Below are 23555 nucleotides of genomic sequence, written 5' to 3'. Positions count from 1 at the left end.
GTTATGACAATAAGGTCCAGTGGCTAAGCGCACTACCATCTCTTCAGTAAGATGCTGTTGGCAGGGGCAGTGTCACAGCACACACTTTCCTATTAGGATGGGATCCTCAAGAGACTCCTGTGGCTTTGTAAGCAATCATCAGTGCAGCTTCCACTACAATTAAAAACATATGCCTAAATATTGTTTTTGAAAATGACACAAGTGTTTAAATACCAAAATAAAAATTCTATGAAATGGTGCCAGAAACTTATGTGGTAAGAAAAGCCAAAGAATTTGTGCAAAAGTATGCTTCTTACTGTCTTCTATGAATAAATACTGCTGAACAGTTCATAATGGCTTAAAATTCCACCCATGAACTCTACATCTTTTATGGAGAAAATACACATATTTCATGTAGATTTTCATGAAAAAAAAAAAAACCAACCAACTTGGCTGTGGCATCAAAGCCCACCTTTAAGACAGCCTTCACAAGAAAAAAAAAGAAAACAGTCATCTTTTCTGGGTAATATGAGACACTGTGGAGAGGTAATATTCCAAATTAACACGTAGCCTCAGGAAAAAGAAAACTGTTTTTCTAACACAAACTCTAAGTTGAATGATCTGAGCTAAGGCTAAAAGCAAATCTTTGTAGTCACTTACATGAAGGCTGTATCTGTAGAGAACAAACCTTATATGCAAATGAAGATTAGCTTTTACAGTCACATTTATGAATTCATATTACACGAGTAACAATGGACATAGTTATGATTTTCAATTTATCTTGACAGATATTTATTGAGCTTATCAGGTACTGTGATATGTCTAGAGAGAAATTATATAGCAAAGAGAGATAGAACTTTGAGAGAAATGTGCAGTAATGAATACAAATATGGGAGATTGGATTAACTGCTGGGTGGAGAGTTTTCAAAGAGGATAAATTGAGTTTGAAGCATGATGTTTGAAATGTTAATGGGTTATACAATGTGTGTTATCCAACAGTCAACTGTACATGAAAACACTGAGCATAGGAAATGGTAAGGAATAACAATATACATTTGGGATTTGTTTGCACAGAATGGATAATTAAAGCCAAGTGAATGAATGAGATGGACATGGAGTATCTTAAAAAAGGGGACCATAAGCAGGCACAGAGGTTCATGCCTGTAATCCCAGCACTTTGGGAGTCCAAGGTGGGTGGATCATGAGGTCAAGAGATTGAGACCATCCTGGCCAACATGGTGAAACCCTGTCTCTATTAAAAATACAAAAATTAGCTGGGCAGGGTGGCATGCGCTTGTAATCCCAGCAACTTGGAAGGCTGAAGCAGGAGAATATCTTGAACCCGGGAGGCAGAGGTTGCAGTGAGCCGAGATCGTGCCACTGCACTCCAGCCTGGGTGATAGAGCAAGACTCCGTTTCAAAAAAAAAAAAAAAAGGTGGGGGAACATAGACAGACCCTCAGGGAATACCCACATTCATGGGCAGGAGGAAGCCAGCTAAGAGGCAACCACTAGGAAGAGAGGAGAATCCTCTGACACATGACTGAAGCAATAGGTAAAGTGAGATTCTCCAATGCCAACTGATGCAAATAGGAGAGAGAGGTATTTCAGTGGTTAAAAGCCTATATTTTTCTTATCATGAGACCATGTAAGACCTTGACAAAATCTGCAATACAGCAGAGGTGGCAGTGGGTGAAGACGGATATTTAGTTTCATAACCTGGCAAGGCTTCTAAGTTGAGGATTCAGTGGAGGATGAAATGGAAGAATCAAGTGAGTAAGAATATAATTGATAACAAAAGTCCTGGAGATGGTAGGATGAGATACAAATTGAGAGCAGAGTGAGGAACAGTTATTCTGGGAAGGAAGGATTATTCCTCAGATGTCAGGCAGGCAAAGAGAGGAATAGTGAAAACTCAGATATGTCCAACCGTGGGAAAGGATGCCAACCTAGGATGCCAAAAAGGATCACAAATGTAGTAGCACATTTTAGAAGATTCTCAGTCTCAGACCATAAAGCTGAAATTATATGAAAATGAAACATTCAGATATGGGGTTTTCAAGAATAAAAAAAGGATAAAATAAAAACCTTATCTTAGCACACTTTGGAAATTTTATTTAGCCAAGAAAAGGTACCCACATCTTAAACTGATTGAAGTACGAGTGCAATTTATCCCTTGATCCAGAACACATATTCCACCACTGCCATATTTTATAATGACTTTTACAGATGTGTTGTCTCTTTCCTAATAAATTACCTAATTTCATAAAGTATTTCTAAGATTACAACAAGACGTTATTGTAAAGAGTGTTATTGTAAGTGAAGAGATTTCATCAGTTCCTATAAGGTAGTTAGGGATGTTTGAAAATACATTTTAAATTACTGCCCGACCGACAAGCCAGGGTGTGAAAGACGTGAGTAGTGGTTCCTAACTTTAGCGTGCATCAGAATTACTTAGAGGGCTTGCGAAAACACAGATGAGTGGGTTTCATCCCTAGAATTTTGGAAGAAGCACCTCAGAATTTATATTTCCAACAAGTTCTCAGTGATACTGATATTACTGGTCCAGGGACCACACTTTGAGAACCACTGCTCTATAACATATGATGCTAGTTATTCCCTATCATGTGGGTCTATAAACAAGCACATTTTCATTCAACTTCTATCAGAGTAAACTGATAGAATTTGTAGATGTATTAAAAGAGTGCCATCAATATTTTCAAAAAACCTGTCTATATTTGAGTCACATTCACTTCCAAATGTTATATTGAGTATGTTATCTGTCATTATCATTATCCTTAGAAAATGGCTTCATGTATTGATTAAGAAGTCACAGAGTCTGTTTCAGTTGAAAGGAACACTTACCTCCACGGCTTATTAAATAAGGGCTAAACCAGCTTCGGTTATGTCTAGATGCAATTCTAGTACTTAATCATTGCTTTTTTCTTTTTCCATTGAGACAAGAAGAAGTTTTTCACAAAGCTGGTTCATTTCCAGTTTGGATGGAAAGTGCAGCAGAGAAATCATACAAATATCTTGTAATGACAAATTGCCAAGAAAATCATATAGCCCTACCTACATATATAATATATATATTATATAATGTATATATCTCTATATATATTCCTCACAAGAACTCTATAATTTACTTTTTTAGCTTCATTTTACAGATGTGAAACTGAGGCAAAAAGAGATTAAATATCTCACTAAGGGCTAGACAGACGTAATTATTGGAGTTTTTCTAGTTTCAATATCATGGCCCTTACCTACTACCTATATTTAGTACATTCTTTTACTACACATTAAAGCATATCTTGGGCTCAAATATTTACCTGTTCCGAGAAACAGGACATGGTATCTCCCATCAGCAGCGTTCACTCGATCCACAGCTATCTTTGTATACTTGTAGTCAGTGCCAATACGAACAACCAAAGGCCTTTTGTGGATTGGGTAGATGGAATTGTACATGAGAGGATGGTTCCGAATAAAAGTGACAACATCATCTGGGAACTCCTTGGTGGTTCGCATATTGGGTGTAAATGCTCCTCCTGGACACTAGAAAGAAAGTTTTAAAGAACCAAGTTAATAAAATAGTTGCCTTGTTCTAGTAATAATCAAAAACTCTCTACTTTTGAAATCACTTAGAAGCTCCAGTTGTTTTAAGTATATCTGCTACCTGTGGAGGTGAAAAGAAATAGCATGATTATGTTTTACTATCTGTAGATGATTAATACAGTGTGTATTAATTTTGAATCAGGCTAAGTCCTTGTATGTTATTCTGTTTTCAGAGAAGAGCTGATGCCATCTTGTATATGAGATAACTCTTCACCCTTCTCACTCACCACTTTTCTATTTATTTTGTCCCAGACACCATTTTGTTCGGAAAACAAAAACTAGTGGACGCAATCTAATGCTGCCACTTGTTAAAATAAATTATATTATTATCATTAAATTCAGTCAAACTCTGACATGTAAAAGTTTTATTTCATCTGATCTGCCCTCCCAAAAGAGAGCTCAGAAATTGGAGCTTAGGGGCTTAGGTGGCTCATGCCTGTAATCCTAGCACTTTGGGAGGCCGAGATGAGAGGATGTTGAAGCCAGGGGTTCAAGACCAGCCTGGGCAACATAGCAAAATTTCATGTCTGGGAAAAAAGTTAAAAATTAGCTAGGTGTGGTTGTGCATGCCCGCGATCCCAACTCCTTGGGAAACTTGAGGCAGGAGGATCTCTTGAGCCCAGGAATCTGAGGCTGCTGTGAACTGTGATGAAACCACTGCACCCTAGCCGGGGCAACAGAGTGAAATCCCACCTCTGTAAAAAAAGGAAGAAGAAGAAAAAAAAGGAGGAGGAGGAGGAGAAAGGAGGAGGAGGAAGGAGAAGAGGAGGAGAGGAGAAGAAGAAGAAAGAAGAAGAAGACAGCTTAGATTGGATATGTTAAATTAAATCTGGTAACTCCCCTCTATCAAAGATCCCATTCATTATCCTTAGAATAAAATACCAACAGCTTAGAACGGCCCACAAGCCTCTGCATGATCTGGCCTGAGCCAGCCCCTCCTACTGTAAGTCTTGCTGCTCCTGAGCCTCAAGCATACTTCCCCTCCAGGATCTTAGCACCTGCTCTTCCCTGTCCGGCATACTCCTCTCCAGAACACCCCATTTCTGTTACCTCATTCAGTTCTCAGCTCAAAAGTTGCTTCTTGAAAGTGATGACATATAAAAGTAGCTCCCCTTCTCCGTCTTTACTTTCTGTCTCCTTGGCCTGCTATTTTTCTTCACAGCCCTATTTACCTAACAGTATATTATGTATCAGTTGCTTGCATCTTTATTGTCTGTTTCTCCCTCTAGAACTGCCTGTTTCTCCCTATAGAATGTAAGCTTGTGCTGACTGTAACTGGGTCTATTTTGTTATTGTTTTGCCATCAGACTTATAACAGAGCTGGTTAGTAGATAATCACCAAAGAGTAGTTGAATGAATGCATTATATCATTGATTGTATCTGGCCTGAATGAATGCATTATATCATTGATTGTATCTGGCCTGCAATTTTGGTGCCGGGTCTGTATGAAACAGGGGCCTCAATTCTGGCCAGGAGGGAAAAGTTTCAGAGCATTAAGCCCAAGGGGGCAGGCAGAAAACAAGAACGAGATCTGGAGAAAGGACTGCTGAACAGCGTCAGCAGTTCTGGCAAGGGAACCTGACAGGGCTTCTGAGGAGAAGATTCCATTCGTAGGGCACCTAAGGCCAAACTTAAGGGTAGGCTGGGAACTGCTGAAGCCAGAACTCAAACTCACTCACTAATTGGATCTGAGTGTTAAGTTATATGAGAAAAAACATTGGGTATAATATTTTAATACATACAAACATTATTACTATTAATAATGTTATTAAATACCTGTCAATATTAAATTCCTGTCGATATCTCTACTTCCAGAAACAAAAACACTATATTTTTCTTGAAACACACAGCACTATCATGTTGGTTTTCATTTATCCTCTTTAGAGAGGTATGTGGTAAAAGGAAAGTAACAAAGCAAGCTGCCTGTTTGATAGCAATAGGCACAGCATCAGTCATAAATAGCAGGATGCAATGGGGACTGTGACAAACTGGGGAGTCACGTGTTACCCAAAGATGGCAATGAACACTTATCCAGCTGACTGCTTCTAAGCAGGAATAAAATCCTCGTGCTTCCAGACCTCAGCAGAAGATAGAATGTGGAATTTTATGTAAAATCTGCCAAGTGTTTAATGTTGACTCAGTAAAAAAAGAACAGCAACATGGGGGGGCCAAACAAAATATGACAATCTCCAGGTTAAATCCCTGCAACAGCTGTCCAACAGTATTAGTGCCTTTGGGCCAATGTTGTCAGGCAGGCCTCCACGTGCAGCTAGATCTCAGCAGATTACTAATGTTATCTCACTCATTTAGACTGCAGCATCATGAGTGCAATATTTAGACTTACTTTGACCAGTTAACATTACCAGACTAGAACTTTTTACAGATCTGATAAATATAGTTCCCTTTTTGTAGAAAGGCACAAGGAGCAATTAAATGACTTAAAAGAGTAGCAGTAATGAGACAAGTAATAAAACGAAACCTCTCATTCTTTATTCCATTAACTAGACTTTCATCTGGAGTTCATATGTTTTTATTTTTTAAAAAGTATTATATTTAAATACACATTTACAAACTGCTCACAACAAAGACCAAAATGAGGACAAAAAATTTAATTTGAGGTTGTTCTAAGCTGATGAACGTGTTCCATACTTCTGCAAAATATAGAATTATGGGTGTTTTCTAGCCTCAATCTTCACACAAAGTGGAAAAAGGGAAACACATTGCTCACTGCATGAAAACATGGAAAGAGCAATGCATGGGTAATTTAAATAGTTCCAGAACTTTATAAAACACCGCTAATGATGGCTTGCTAAACTGAAATGTCTCCTTAAGTATTTGCAAGCATTCTCGTTTCTAAGTTCTGGAAAAATCAAAGTTAGCATATATTACTAAACAATTTACATAATTTCCAGTTAGTACAGTTTGATGTGAGATAAGCTTATTAAATGATCAGTGCCTAGTCTCTGGCTTTTACTTAATGGTAAATGAAATCCAGGTTAACAATTATGTCAAGGTTGCTCAAAACCATAGTTATTAAATAGGTAATCTAAACAAATCAAATAAGTTACTTTGCATTCATTAAAATATTCTCCACAAGACTTTTTTAATACTCCCATGAATTTATCACCTAGAAACAAGTGTCTCCTAGTATATGTTCAAACTTACCAAATAATTCTTTTTGATAATAATTATTCTACTGATTCATGGCATCAACTTGCTGATAAGACAGACAATGAGTGCTAATAATGTAACACAAACAAAAATTGATTGCCCTTTGTAGACTCTATCTGCACTGAGTTTGCTCAGTGTCATACTGCCAAGAATAAATCAGATGTGATTAACTTTTCTCTCACCTTGCAAAATAATAAAACATGTTTATTGAAACTTCAAGATAACATAACATCTATGTGCTAACGTAAAATATTTGTCCACTAACTAGGCTGGTGTTTCATTCTTTAGAACATTAATTTTACTCTGCAAATAGTCATTAAGTAATTTTGGTTAAACTTCTCCTTTAAATGTTTTTCCTCAGTTCTTCCAGCTATTTGTTTATCAAGCAGTGATAAGCCCTCCTTTTTTGAGTAAAGACATTTCAAGTGCTCTGATTACTAAAGTGTGATATGAAATGCTAGGAACAATAAGAATGCCATGTTAGGAAAGTAACAGCAATTGTCCTTACCAAACTTCCTTCCTATACTCAGGTATTCATAAATATCTGCTGCCTTCTGAAGTTTCTAAATGTTCTCTTAATCTTCACGTCCATTAGGTCAGTTTTCAGAATATACTTATATGTTAATATACGTATCCATTACTTGGGCATATTTTATCCAAAAAGCACTTTGATGTGCCCAGTAGGGGACACAAGAATAAAAAATTACTGTTATCTTCAGACACAAGTATTCTAGTAAGAAAGATAGACATATTCAAAGCAAAATAACAATATTATGACAAAAAGTAATAATTTGAAACAAATGTAAGATAAACAATCAATTTTGGTTTAGGATCAATTTCCCTACACACTCAAGAGGCCATATTTTTAAACCAAGTTTATAACAGTGGAGAACTTATAGCTGCCAAGGTCAGTGAAGAGGTTTAGAGATGATAAAACAAAATTTAGAGTATTTAGAGAACTGTAATTCGTGGGGCATGGCTGGATCATGGAGCCCAAAGTGAAGGAAGGAGGTAGGAGGTGAGGCTGAAGACAGATTGCAGAAAATAAATGCAAAACTAGGCTGAGAAAGAGTGACTAGCACGGTCGAGGGGATCTTAACCTAACACGTGGGGGATGAGTGGTATATAGATAAATAAAGGATCTTGGTGGCACTCTAGAATCTATGCTTATTTCTAGTACTGGTCTATGAAATTTGTATACTGAGAAAAACTCATTTTATGTTTCAACCTTGGTAATCCAAGCCCTTTGTCTGAAGTCCAAAAAATTACATAGTTGAAGACTTGTACTTATGTATTAGCTGACCCTCATCTTCCTTATATTTGCCTCCCCTACATATAAAAGCCCACTGCTCCAGACCTACTAACCCACACAGAGCTTCGAAAAATCACTTATTCATTTCTGTCTGTGTCTTGTAGTGTATGCTGTACCCTTCATCTGAAAACCCCTTCCTTCCTTACTCAATTTATCCACATCCAATCACCCTAGGGAAAGCTCAATCTCACATTTTTTAATCCCTTTTCAAATCAGACTGTTTTACTACAATCTCTCTTTCCTCTAAACTTTAATAATATTTATTTTTAAAATTTTATTCACGTTTTGAATAATGTGAGACGACGTAATTAATTTTTCATGTCTATATGTCTTATGCATTCAGTTTTCTTAGAAACATTCCTAACTGAATGTTTTCAAACATCTAAGACAAAGAGAAATACTCTAATGTAAGCACAACCAGAAGACGTATGTAATCAACAAAACTGCCAGCAATGAACTTCTCGTATCCTTGCCACTACTGACTATGTGGCTCATCAATTTTCTGTGATCCTTTGCATGTACCCGACCTGTCCAAGGCATGATGATGGAAGCACATGACTCTGCTATACTTATAAAGAGATGTTAAAGTTGAACACTTTCATTAAGTTCTGCTTTAACAGGATATACAACATATACAAACAATCTCCTGCAGAAGCTTTATACATGTTGCAGCAGAATAATGTAATATGTTTGCTCAGCCACAGAGTTTTCATTCTTTGGCTGCCCTTTGCAACATACCAAAAGTGTCTTGTTTCTTCCACAAACTTGAATTACTTACGGAAAAATATAATGACACAATTGGCAGGCTTCTTCCTACTGACTTGGGCTTGCTGGTGGGGTTGTTTGCTAACAGAGCTACCAACCGTGCTTTAAAAGAAGCACCTATAGGGAACATTAGAACGAGGGTATGAGATTTCTGCCAGTCTCATTTCTTTAAGAACACAGCCATATATTTATGGGGTTGACTGGGCAACCATACTACTGTAGGGGGAAATAAAGTAGGACAATCACAGTTGATCCTTCATTGGGAGGACTTCAGAAGCAACATTCTTAACCTTAGAGAAGAGAGAATACTTTGGATTACTTGGCTGCAGGTGGTTCGGCTACATGAGACGATATTAAACCCTGGAAGTGCAACGAAGAGACAGACACTGCCGCTCTTGAGTCAGAGAGCTGACTTCATGGTGTTTTGCTGGTTGAAGGGTGGAGGGACAGAATCTTCAGGGAGGTACGCTTTTCCAGGAGTTCCAAAGGTCACTCCTCTACCCTGCCTCTTTTATTCTCTAAGGATCACTCATCTGAAAATTTTTTGATTTAAAGGAGCTGCTCTGGTCTCAACACCAGATGTAAGAAACCACATTATAGAAATATTTCTCAAATCCTGACTACTCCCTTTTTTCATGGAGTCTGTTGCAGATGTGTGTTGCTAACCCTGGCTTACTCTACACTGCTTTGGAACAGGAAACAAATGGTCATTCTTGAGAGGTAAAAAACAGTGAAAAGTGGGACTGTTAGCAGAATTTTCTAATTTAGCATTGGTTTATTCTGTTTTACTAAAAAAGGTTTAGTATTCCTACATTTTATGTAGAACAATTGCTGCCTGACATGAACGGTTTTCTCACAGTGATGCTCTGAGTTCTATACACCTGTTAAGGTGCCTTTTAAGTTGTCACGTGGGTGAAGAGCCTGATGAGAGGTAAGGTCAGAGGTCACTTTGTTTGAGGAAAAAAAAATCTCCCTGATTTGTAGCATTTGCCAATTTCCATGGTGTAGGTAGTTCCATGATGGCTGATTTCAAGTTACCACTCTAATGTTCTTAATTGAGAAGAGGTGTACATTATCTGCTCTTGTAAGCTGGGTCCATGCTGGCTCCAGCACAGACTGCATGAGGCTCTGAGGCCTCCAGCCCTGATTCAAGCAGCATGGCTCTCTTTTATCTTTTTAATATCTTTATCTGAAGGGTTTCTCTTAAGTTTTTTTAAGGGGAACAGAATTTTGTTTAGTTTGCAAATCAACTGCTCCTGTACTAACCCCATTTATATGCTGCTCAAAAGAATCACTGATGAAAGCACATGTAATCACAACCACCTCTTAATTTTCCATATTAAGATGAGTCTATGACTAGGTCAATTTCAAATAGCAAGTCACTCTCAAGAGTATATTTTTCTCTGAAAATGCATAAAATATGTTGAGTAAAATAATAACAGCCTTTGATATATAACAGAATTTGAAAGTTGTTCAGCCTCCCCTCCCTTTTCTCTTAAATAATCTCTGCTTCTTATCCAGCACTCCCCAATCTTTTTTGTTTTTGTTTTTGGAGACAAGAGTCTAGCTTTGTCGCCCAGGCTGGAGTGCAGTGGTGTAATCTCAGCTCACTGCAAGCTCCCCTCCCGGGTTCATGCCATTCTCCTGCCTCAGCCTCCCAAGTAGCTGGGACTACAGGCGCCCGCCACCACACCAGGATTCCCCAATCTTAAAACGGCTGTATCTGCTGATGCTTTTCCCTGTTTTATACAAAATTAATGTTCTGTCCATCTTCTTTAGAGCTGCGAACATCAAAGAGAGATCATCTTAAAGGATAATATAAATTCTGTGACAGGACTTTGTTGTCACTTATAATTAAGTATGACCTAAAAATTTAATCTTTTTATGAATAAGAAGCAATTCTCATAATTTTTCCAAAGTTAATTAAAGATCAATTGTTCCACACAAAATACATATAAATGATCAAACTTTGAGCTTCCTAGCCAAGAACAAAACTTAAGCTTTAAAATTTTTGGAATAAAATATGCTCTTTAAAGGCTTAGCAAACTGTATCTTCAATTTTCAAAAAATTAACATTGGTATAATTTAAGAAGAAAATAAAGGAGCAAATAATATTGCAAATAAACTCTAATAAGAAAAATAAAATGAATCAACAATTAGTAAAAATTATATGGGATAATTATTTGGAAGAATATTAGCCAAGATAATTTCAAATTCAAGAAAAAAGGAACACCTTGTTTACATAAATGTATCTTTTGATTTTTAAAATAAATTCATTGTTCATATTTATCCATTTTATAATTATAGCCCTATTTTATGAAATACAGAGATATAAGATTATGTTTCTCTTAATGTTCAATTGTATAACATCTCTCGGTGTACTGTCTGACATTTTAGAAACAAAAACTAATCAACATTCTAGAAGGCAGCATTATTATAGGCCAGATGAGAAAGAAAGAGTAGGACTGTTATCAATGGACCCTTAGAAAAATTCCGGTTCTAATATTCCAGTGCACTGTCTGTATCTTCAGCTGGAAAACTGAGTTTTCAATGTATCCCTAATACTACTAATATTGCATGATATGGATATAGCTACCTGCTTTAATAACAGTACTTCTAGTTCAGACCATTCCTAATTAGAAAGCTGCCTATAGTTAAATAGTTCTAATCTGTGTTACTTCATAGTTATAAATATTTTATTCGAAAAATTACATCTCATTTGTTGTAATTATTTCCTTACACATACATTTTCTTCCTATGAGATATATGTAACACAATTTCTATCTAAATAGATTCCTAGAAATGGAACTATCTCTATGTGAAGTATCTCTAAATTATTTCTCACATGGTTATTCCTTAATTAAAACAGATATTCAGGCCGGGTGCGGTGGCTCACGCCTGTAATCCCAGCACTTTGGGAGGCCAAGGCGGGCGGATCACGAGGTCAGGAGTTCAAGACCAGCCTGACCAACATGGTGAAACCCTGTCTCTACTAAAAACACAAAAATTAGCCGGGCATGGTGGTGCATGCTTGTAATCCCAGTTACTTAGGAGGCTGAGGCAGGAGAATCGCTTGAACCCGGGAGGCGGAGGGTGAGGTGAGCTGAGATTGCACCACTACATTCCACCCTGGGCAACAGAGTGAGACTCCGTCTCAAAAAAAACCCAAAAAACCCCACAGATATTCATTACCTGTTAAATGAGTTTTTATAAAGCATCATAACAAAGAATTTTCCCTGGATACTTACAGTTCCAGGGCGAGGATATGGAATTCTGCCCTGATAGGAAATCAGCTGATGATTGGGCCCTTCTTTGTGGGCAAAAGGCCCATTAAACACAGTCTGTATATCAGATAAATGATACACACACACGGCTGATCCTTTGAAAACTGAGCTAAAAAAGAAAACAGAAAAAGGCATTTTCAAATTTTTAAAATTAAAATACAATTTAAAAAATATATGGTAAAATTTATGATAAAAAGTTAATATAATCCACCATAGAAAAGTTAAATGTTATCGAACACATGTGAAAAGCTGGAAAACTTTGAAAAAAGATATTGATACATAAAGCATTACAATACTCAATTCATCCATGGAGTTAGTAGACAATAAGTTATAGTAAAGTCCTTTTCAATGTTTCCAAAATACAGGACAACTCAAAAAAGTTTCTAACCAGTTTAACTTAGCAGCAAGAAGGTATACTGATGATTTTATTTAAAAATATTAATTTGAATTCCAAATCACTATCAATATAACCTATCACAATTTAACTCAAAGAAATGAATCTCATTAATAATTGAACACCATATCTTTTTGTGTTATGATTATTTTAATATGAGAGTGTTCTCACATGGTATCCTGAATACTAGTTGGAGAAGTCTATGTTGTCATGGTTTAGGTACTTCCCTGTTGGTCACAGAACAAAAAACAGGGGCCCAAAAATGATTCATTAAACCATCTTTAGTCAATGACACCTCAAAAAATTTGTTTGAATCTTTAGTAAGAAATATTTCCATTGTCCTATGGCAGGTTGGCTGAAATCAGTGTTTCTCTGACTCACATATTTATTTCAAATTAGACGTCTAATGAAAAAAGGTGCATTCCCATAAAAACAAGTAAGACACATTGTTAATCATTAGTATCAATAGGCAGAATGATGATTTTGAATTTTTTGATATTAAAGTTACAGGTATTGGAAAAAACAAAACGAGAAAAATAGTTTTATTGAAAACAACATTTTCTTAAGAATTTGATTTTTTTCTTTGTTCAATTCTTTGTGAGTTAAATCAAGACTACTTAGAACAGGAGTTAAACACATCCTTAAAGACATCTTTTTAGACATCTTGTGGGGCAACTGCAAATATTTAAAAACAACTTCCTTGTAAATTTCTTTTTCTTTGAATAGCTCATTGCAGTTTACAATTATACTATGTTTTTCCCATTAAAAAAACAGCTAAAACCTTTAGATTTTTGCTTTGCAGTTGATTGTCTAATCAAAGGGATCCATTATCTTCTACAGTGGCTGAGTTAACAGCTTAACTCTAAGGAATATGCCTACTATAAAATTAATAAAGAAAAATATGAGCAAGATAAAAAAAGATTTTTTATCTTGAAATACATACTTTAATTAGCTTGGGCATCCCAGAGAAGTGAGAAAACATTAAACTAATTTTCAAATACATAAAATAATCTCATATAGAATAAGAAAATTGGCCGGGCACGGTGGCTCATGCCTGTAATCCCAGCACTTTGGGAGGCCCAAGTCAGGCGGATCACGAGATCAGGAGTTTGAGACCAGCCTGACCAACATGGTGAAACCCTGTCTCTACTAAAAATAAATAAATAAATAGAAAAATTAGCTGGGTCTGGTGGCACATGCCTGTAATCCCAGCTACTTAGGAGACCGAGGCAGAAGAACTGTTTGAATCCAGGAGGCGGAGGTTGCAGTGAGCTGAGATCATGCCATTGCACTCCAGCCTGGGCAGCAGAGTGAGACCCCATCTTAAAAAAAAAAAATGGCCGGGGGCAGTGGCTCATGCCTGTAATCCCAGCACTTTGGGAGGCTGAGGCTGGCGGATCACGAGGTCAGGAGATCAAGACCATCCTGCCTTGAACATGGTGTAACCCCACCTCTACTAAAAATACAAAAAATTAGCCGGGCGTGGTGGTGGGCGCCGGTAGTCCCAGCTACTTGGGAGGCTGAGGCAGGAGAATGGCATGAACCCCAGAGGCGGAGCTTGCAGTGAGCCGAGATCGCACTACTGCACTCCAGCCTGGGCAACAGAGCGAGACTCCATCTCAAAAAAAAAAAAAAAAAAGAAAGAAAAAGAAAATTGGTTCATTGTTTTGTCAGGTTCTAAATAGTCATCACTTTACTTCAGAAGTAAAAAGTATTTTTATAGAAATGCCTAATTGTTTCCAGCTTTCCTAAGGTATAATTGGTATACAAAAAAATACTTTACACAATTAATTAATAGTATACAATGTGGTAAGTTTAGACATATGTATACACTTGTGTTACTATCACTACAATCCAGGTGATAAACATTTATTACCTCTGATAACAGCAACCAAAAAAAATGCCAAAAGTTTTATTTGCTCACAAGTGCTCAAATTATTTTATTGAAAAAATCATGTATTTTTTCCTACATTATAATTCATTATTTTGATTTGTTTGATAAAAATATCATGCAATCATTACAAATACTCTCTACAAAAGTATGTGGAAAGCATTAGTTTAGCTCCAATATATTTTGGTAATCAGGCAAAAGTAAATAAAATGGAAGGATTACATCCCAAATGACATGTAAAATTAAAAGTTGCAGAGAAGAATGCTTTTATAATAATTACTGTTACTCCATGAAGTTTATTGTTTAACTCATAAAATGTAACTGTTGAATAATTACCTTGATGTTGTAAAAATGCCATACACTAGTGTTGTCCTCGGGTTATCAGTTTCCAGCAGAAACACATCCTCTATAAAAAGGAAAATATTCTTTTAAAGTTTCTAAATATTAACTTCTTTGTTTTGAAAAATTTACCCTAAGAAAATAATTTCAACTATGAAAAGTACTCTGCAAAAAGATATTCCTGTACCATTATGGTAATTTGGAAACAAGTAATGATAGAAACACTAAATTAAATTAAATTAATACAGATACTAATGGAATTTATGAAAATTTTGTATCCTTGTGAAAACCATGCTAGTAAAATAATATTATGGGGAAAAAGTACAATGATATATTTCATAATATGGACTAGAACCATATTAACCTTAAAAATATCCATCAGAATATAAGAAAAAGATTAACAGTGAGTGTTACAAGAGGCAAAGCTGTAGAAATATTCTGGTGCTTCTTTCTAAATATCCTTTAATGTTAATATATTACTGTTTTAATTAAAAAAATACAAATCTCAATTTCTTTTTGATCTAATCTTAGGAGTTGGAAGATGGAATAAAACTTTTTCACGGTAACTCATCTTACCATCAAATAGAACTTTTTGTGGCATATGGTCAAAATTGCTAGTGATACTTTTATTTAATGATAGCTCCTCTAACAAAAAGATATTTAAAGTATATTAAGGCAAAAACAAAAGTATGCACAGTGAAGTGATAAATAACAGAATATGAAAGTAGATTTCTGATAGAAAACTCCAATTAATAATCAATTGCCATGATTATATGAAAGGCCCAGACATAGTGACAATCTTGCTAACAGAATTATTACTGAGAAACACAAAGAAATATGTATTTATTTTAAATTAAAAATGAATTTAAATGACCTCATAAGCAATAAATTTATAACCACTCAAACAACAAATTAACAAACACTAGTCCTTCCATATGTGAATAAAGGCTGACAATGTCTAGCTCTCCCTAAAAAAAAAGAAAGACTGAAACATAAAATATATTCCCAAACATTCAGGGGAGTAGAATGAGCAAGTAGCCTGTTTCACAAAATGATACTTAGAACTTTTCTCTAGAAAAGCTTATCTAGAAACTTTTGTTCCATAATCAACATAATCGTTTTTGAGAAGAACGATATAGTTCATAACTATTATAATTGGTAAATTTTTTCCAAATGGTAACACAGATTTATAACTTATCACCTGTCTCAAAATCTGAGAATGACCATTATGTTACATTCTAATGAATTAAGATGAAAGAAAAGTCATTTATAAATGACATTTAGTAAATATGATGTGCCCTGGGATATTCAGATTAAAAAAATAAAAAAAACTGTTCCTTGGCAGAGGGAATCAGACTGTCAGTCCTTATTCGACCTGGAAAGTGTAAGCCTCCTCATATCACATTGAGAATATCTAATCTCAGAGTCACCAAGCAGAACTAAGAAGGGAACACGAGTCTCCAAATTTCTACTCTGACACTTTTTTCCATCCAAACTCTATCCTGTCCATTAGCTACAATAGTAAAAATATATAGCTGTATTTTCACACAAAATCAGAATATTAGATATTCTAATATACATGAAATAAATATTCATTTATAAAAACACAAACATATCATTACCTATACACAAATTATACAAGTTACACCCCCAAACACACACATTCATTCATATATTATGGTGAATTCAATGAGCTAAATGTTTCAGCAGTGCACTCATGGGCGTAACAGATTACAAAATACTTAAGAAAATTTATGAACAGTATCTAGATAATTATTTTAAATTAGCATATTATTTATGCTGAAAATATGGAAAGTACATCTTCTTTTGAGACCTTATTTAAATATATAAACTTTACAAGCCTTCTTTCAGAAGCATTTTTCAATCTCATATGTATGTACCTAATTCATCAAAGTGTGTTTCTGGGCCGTCTTCATCTGTTACCGAGCACACCAGCCTCGCCTTTAAGAAAGTGGTCCACTTGTTGACAAGGCTACGCAGTCCACCAGTGTCATTCTAAAACCATTTTGTAAACATAATTCAGATTGCTTAAGTAAATATTGAAGCACATTAAAAATTCGACTTGTACTGTAGTTGCTTGGAGGATGAAAATCTGAAGAATGGATATGTTAACCACTTCTGCACATCAATTGTCAAAGAGGAATATTTATGACTTATAGTATTTTATATGATAGTTATACTATTATTCTCTTATAGCATGATGTCAGCTGAAAATACATTTATTTGATAAATGTATGACATAATTATTTCTAATTTTAACAATGTACAATGGAAGTATTTATATAATGTTATAGAAAATAGATCATTTAATCTGCCTTTCCTTGATAATTTATTGTCTTCAATTTGAACATAAATTATTATACACAGTGAGTTTTGCAGATTGTGGTCAGGAGAGTGATTATATCTTTACACCAAATGGTCCCCAACAGTTTTACATTCACTCCTTCATTTATCCACATTATCACATAATTTTCAGTATTTCTAATCTGATGCCTAATTATACATTATAAGGAGAAATGGCATTTGGATCATTCACAAATAGTCTCCATTGAAGACATTTTTTTCCTGTGTCCAAAGGCCTTTTAGCCCTTCTGCTGACTTCGCTGCCTTGTTGCAAATGACTGAGAAACAGTTGAGCTCCATGATCAGTGGAGTATTATAATATATAAACTATTTTAAACACTAAGCACTTTAAGTAACATTTTTTCACAAAGGATGCTAATCATAAATAAGTCAGGATAAGTCTGTAAAACTCTATTACAAATAGGACATCACAAATTTTCTTGTGTTGCTATGTATACTTATTGTTTCTACACAAGAACATTTTGGTTACTGTTTTTAATTAGAATTTTATTAAAGCTTTTCTTAATTTTCACTATTTATAAATGGTTCCTTAATAATCATCTCTTACTGAGATATTTACTGTATTTTATTGACAACAATCAATTTCTTTAGGTAATATACAATTTAGCTATTTGTTTGAATACCAATGCATTAAATAAATACGTGAAAATTTGTCAGAAGTGTTTATTTGTTCAAGAACACAAACAAAATATTTTCTTGAATTAAGATTTTTACTAAAATAGGGTATGTTTATCTCATATAACTTATTGAGGGTCAGAATTTGGGTTGGGGTTATAAACACTATATTCAATATAAAATGATGAATATTAAATATAATAATGATGATGAATAAATGTTACATTAAATGCTTCCCTCAATATTTTATTTATTTGTAATGGTTGATAATAAAAGCATGGAGATAAACCATAATTTGAATTTTTTGGTCTTTCTTCAAATCAGAACAGCATTAATACTTACAGGACATATTCGAGCAATCATGGAATGAATCTGTTTTGTGCTCCTGTTATTGTCAGTCAGTTTTTCTTTGAAGAAGAAGTACACCTTAGCATCATTTGGATCAGTACCATCTGGGATGACATGTGCATCTACAAACATAGGTTCTAGAAAAAAATGTAAAAGACTAGGTATATATTCATGATGAAAATCCATCTTCTGTCATCCAAGTGGACCACAGGCAGATGCCTCCCCCATCTTTGGTAGAAAAAAACAATTCAGCGTTTACAGGCACATTTCTAAAAGCAGTAATTGCATTCACACACCATGCCACATTTGGAATGTCAAGTACCACAGGAAGTGCAGGAAATGTGAAAATTATTTGTGCACCAATGAGTTTCAAAAAATTGAAAAACTTTTCTACCAGCTATTTCCTAGGGAATCTGATGGCTGTTTTATTGAAAAAAATATTTATTTTTCAAAGTGTGTTTTTCAATCTAGCACGTATAAACTCAAATTTGTTGAAGCAGAATGAGGAGTTGGAAGTCCAAGCTCTGAAAAACATGATTTTTCTTAAAATGCAACATACGAAATGAAGGGGAAACTTTTCAAGGAAAAACAGCATCATTAGTCATTTGGAGACATACAGGGTTTCCTTATTTCAAGAACAAAACAACTTTTAGAATATTCTATTTCCAGATGTACTGGAGGAATAATCTGAAGAAGTAAATGAACAATCAATGCTTTCTTGTGCTGGCCTATCAGTGAAATAGGATGCTTCACTGTGGTGATTCATGCTTAACTCTGCAATGTTAAATGAATTGCCACATTTAGGGTCAGCTAAAAATTTTCTCCAGGGTGAAATGACAAGAATCTTCGTTTTTTGTTTTTTGTTTTTTTTTTTTTTATTATACTTTAAGTTTTAGGGTACATGTGCACATTGTGCAGGTTAGTTACATATGTATACATGTGCCATTCTGGTGCGCTGCACCCACTAACTCGTCATCTAGCATTAGGTATATCTCCCAATGCTAACCCTCCCCCCTCCCCCCACCCCACAACAGTCCCCAGAGTGTGATAAATTGCTCTAAACAACAGCAATTGATTGGAATAATACGGTAAACCAAATGAGCACCTTTTTTGATGTGAATTCCATATGACTCCAAGAGCTGGAGGCAACTGAATATGGATAATCATAGTTATCATTCCTATGATTTCTACTGAATATTAGTCCATTTATGAGAAAATACATACCAGTTTCGTAATTTTAGAATCTAAGTATAAAACAAAAAGAGAGGCCCCGGCTATACTCTGTTCATTGCATCTAAATGTCATACATTTGGGATAATTTTTAGATTTGGTATTGTTAAAACATACAAGCAGATTAAATGAAGTAAAAAGCACATTTAATTGCAATATGTTACAATTAAACAACTGGAGAAGATGCTTGGGTACTAAAATATAAATTATCACTGTCACTTTTATTTATTCATATTCATATGATAACTGTAGGATGATTAATAGAAATAAAGAATCGAAATATGGACTATGAGCTATTCAATTGTTTATTTTCCCCGAATATTTTAAATCATAGAGTACAGAATTACCATTATTCATGTAATAGCCTGATATTTTAGTTTTTAACCATTTTCCCTAGTTGTTAGGATAGAATTAAATAAGTTAGTTTAACACGATACTAAAAAATAAATGCATCAAATGCTTTCTTACCACTTAGCCATTTGGAATTATGTTGATCAGTTCTGACCGCATTCCTCTTGGTTAAACTTCGAAAAATAGCAGCATCTGTCCCCATGAAATCTATATACATTCCAGAGAAAAGCTCCTCATCTATGAAAAAGAAAACATCAATGAAATGTAAAATTTTAAAGCTATTTTGAAATTCTAGGTGAGTTTATTTATTAGGAGATCACCACAGGTATTACAGTGCTATGATAATTGGTTATAACCAAATATTAATTGGTTTGCACTGTCCAGCAAATCAATAAATTTTATAAATTTTAATCTTTTCTCATTATTGCCTGAATGATAATTACTATGTTTTTTAAAAAATCAAACCTCAAAACAACTTTATTCTATGTAAAAGTGAAAGTTCCTCTACCTGTACTTAATTATACTATATATTAATTTTTATATAGAGTCTATCAGAAATGGCAGACATATAATAGATAACAAAATAGCTTAACTGTTTACCTATAATACATTTAAAAGAAAAACACTGTAAGAGTCAGAAAACATGGTTTCTAACTTTGGTAATCCCTAACAAGCTGGTAACTAGTGCTAAGCTATTGAACATCTGGAGTCTCAACCTTCTAATCTACAATGTATGGGAATTAGATTATGATCTTAAAAGTTCTTAACACATATTAAAATTTCTAATATCATCCTAAATGGATTGAATATAATAGTTTTAAGAATTATTATTATGACATGACAAGGAGGCCACATTATAACTGTCAAAACATTATCAGTGACTAAAAAATGTAATCACTAAAAGTATATATTTTGATCTTTAGTGCTAGAAGTTTCCTGGTAAGGTAAACAAAGTGCTATTTTTTCAACTGCAACTCAGCCATAAAAATAGAATACGATAAGAAAGAAAAGATACTTAAAATTAAATAAATTTTCACTATTAACAGAATCAGATGTGTTAATCTATATATACATAACATTCAACATTTACCTTATTGTTTGAAGATCCATATTACTTTTCATCTAGTAAGGAGCAGTAAGCATTGAATTGGTAACAAACGTGACCCCTGAGTATAAAACAGTAGCTAAATATCTATTATAAAAAGCATGAAATTTATCAGCCTGGCCCACTGAACTGCCTTGCAGCTGCGTTCCTTGACTGTTGTTCTAGGATTACTCCCTGGGCTACCTTCAGACTGTGGTCATTTTGGCAGGATTGGAACATTTCAAAGTACTCTAAGCTCACTGTTTAGTAATAAGCAGTACCAGTCAGCCCAGCATTGAATGGAGAATGGAATGTATCTAATATGTGCTCGCCAGGTTATGAACTGGACCCCCTACCAGTTAGCAAGCTGGTGTGGCGGGCATTTTGTTGCTCAGCTCTGCTTCGTAGTAGGGGTTCTAGGCCCATGGAAACAGATTATAGGGAGATAACAAAAATATGTATGAAGGCTTTTTTTTTTCTTTACCATTTTAGCTTCTTTAAAATTCTAAGAACATTTGTGAGGCTTATATACACACAGATCTAGCTATTAAATTGTGGCAACTTTGTAAATAATTATTTCACATTTTTGTATATTCAATTAACCATTAAACTGTGGATTATACATTCCTGCTGTTCAACAGATTGATTGGCACAGCTATCAATTGTCATATCTGTTTTCAAGCAGAAAAAGAAAAAAGATACTAAGAAGTTTGTGTATGGCAGAGAGGGCTAATTCTAATCCTACTTCATACCACCTTATTAGTCATGTCTCAAACATTACATAAGCCTGCACATCTAATTGGCTTCATTTCCTATCTTAAATTCGCAGTAATTTTAACAGCAAGTTAGGAACTTTCTGCTTCATTTTATATCAATAAGAAATTTTTGATTAATGTCACTTTGGTAACAATCTTGAGAGGATTTTTTGCATGACTTTATGCAGAAATAAACTTGTGCCTTTTAACTTTATTTCAAAAACATTTTGCTTTCCAACTGTATTTCTACTGACCAGAAAAATTTCATAAAGTTTATGCAGGCTCTTTAAAAGATAACATCTGACTTCGTTGTTGCCTACAGCAGTGACTGAAAATAGCAAAAGCACACTGAACTTGCACAACTACATCATGAAATTTGGAATTCTAATTCTTCAGGTTTCTGGTCATTTAATAGATATAAATATCTTAACCAATCTTTGCTTTTATTAGCGCACTGCGCTTGAATGGAAATGATAAAGCACTATTACATGGTTAAGGGAGATGACCACACAAATCACAGGAGGTAATTTGAGAGGGATAATCAATTGGATGAATAAAATGGTAACTACAATCTTATAAAGCTTTTTGTTCTTTTTACTGTCAGTTTTTAAGGTAAGCAAATTGTTTAGTGACTTTCATTTGATTACAAAATGTAAAGTTACTCAAATGTTAAAAGTAGTATAGGAACATGAGCATAGGAATTCAACTCTCAGGTCCTTGAAAAACAAAGAAGGCCAATGTCTAACTCCTATTTTGGAAACAAATCCAATTCTCTAAGGGCAAGACTATTAAATGACTTAAGACAATTTAGCAAGAAAATTTATAATGCCTTGTTCTAATCCTTATTATTCTAAAGAATATTCAATGAGATAAAACTCTAGTAGCAGCTATGTGAACAGGTCCTTGAGGTTTATTTTTGCAGCATTTAAAAGGAAACAAATGAAAACTATATATATATTTAATTACTATCAAATACACCACATGGTTTCTGAAGATGAATAAAATTTTCTTCCTAATGGAGAAAAGAATTTCCAAAACGCTGCTTCTATTAAATATTTGGAAACATGCCTTGCATAGGTCATAATTAGATAACTTTGTAGTTTCAAAGCTAACTTTATGTCCTAAATGATATACTTTTGGCTCCTCCCTGTCCGACTTGAACGCCGATATTCAAGCAATTCACTGAATAACTTCCAAGATTTACCTGTCTTAATGTAATTTCCAGATATGAGAAAGAAAGATGAGTTATTTATTTAAATGAATCAAAGCAAGCATTTTGAACACAATTATTATTTTTTACCTGTTCTATGGTTGAAAGATGAAATTTTAATGCTGACAATACATTAAAAAAAAGCAAAGAGGAAAAGACATCTACTACACGTATGACATACTAAAATCCAACATTTGTTACTTGGTCAACACATGACAACTCAGAGACAGAGTTTCACTCTCGTTGCCCAGGCTGGAGTGTAATGTCGCGATCTCGGCTCACCACAACCTCTGCCTCCCAGGTTCAAGTGATTCTCCTGCCTCAGCCTCCCGAGTAGCTGGGATTACAGGTGCACGCCACCACGCCTGGCTCATTTTTTTGTATTCTTAGTAGAGACAGAATTTCTCCATGTTGGTCAGGCTGGTCTCGAACTTCCAGCCTTCGGTGATTCACCCACCTCGGCCTCCCAAAGTGCTGGGATTATAGGCATGAAGCACTGTGCCCGGCTAACTCAGACATATTTTTAAAGTGTCTCAATCAAAAGAGAACGTCGTTTAAGTGAGTCATAGAAAGGTATTCAATGACTGAGGTTTAAAAATTGCCTTGTCAATGTGTGGATCATTAAGCAATTAGGCCCGCTGCTTAACTGATATTTTGTGTAAAGTGAAAAAATGAAAAAAATAGCTTTATTACCATCTCCTTTTTGGCATAGCAATTTTTAGACAATCCACAGAGAATGGACTTGACTAACACGTGCACTTTGTTCATCTTTCCTTTGAAAAAAAACCCCTTTAACCATTTCTAAAAGATTACTAAAACACAGGAGTG

At 34.8% G+C, this 23555-nt stretch overlaps 1 protein-coding gene across 2 annotated transcripts in view; it reads right to left on the bottom strand.

The window, feature by feature from the left end:
- SEMA3C (semaphorin 3C) overlaps positions 1-23555 on the bottom strand; it is a 177281-nt gene that overhangs the window by 43434 nt on the left and 110292 nt on the right. For both annotated transcript variants that reach the window (XM_004045659.5, XM_063708674.1), the window contains exons 7-12: positions 19796-19915; positions 18092-18234; positions 16651-16765; positions 14747-14816; positions 12090-12234; positions 3311-3533 (exon numbers count right to left, since the gene is read on the bottom strand). In XM_004045659.5, coding sequence (XP_004045707.1) covers positions 3311-3533; positions 12090-12234; positions 14747-14816; positions 16651-16765; positions 18092-18234; positions 19796-19915 — 816 coding nt within the window. The remainder of the gene's footprint in view (positions 1-3310; positions 3534-12089; positions 12235-14746; positions 14817-16650; positions 16766-18091; positions 18235-19795; positions 19916-23555) is intronic.

This window comes from Gorilla gorilla, chromosome 6 (assembly GCF_029281585.2).
Source record: "Gorilla gorilla gorilla isolate KB3781 chromosome 6, NHGRI_mGorGor1-v2.1_pri, whole genome shotgun sequence".
NCBI classification, from domain to species: Eukaryota; Metazoa; Chordata; class Mammalia; order Primates; family Hominidae; genus Gorilla; species Gorilla gorilla.
The sequence above is the reverse complement of the archived record's forward strand: the minus strand, read 5'-3'. Positions and strand labels throughout refer to the sequence as shown.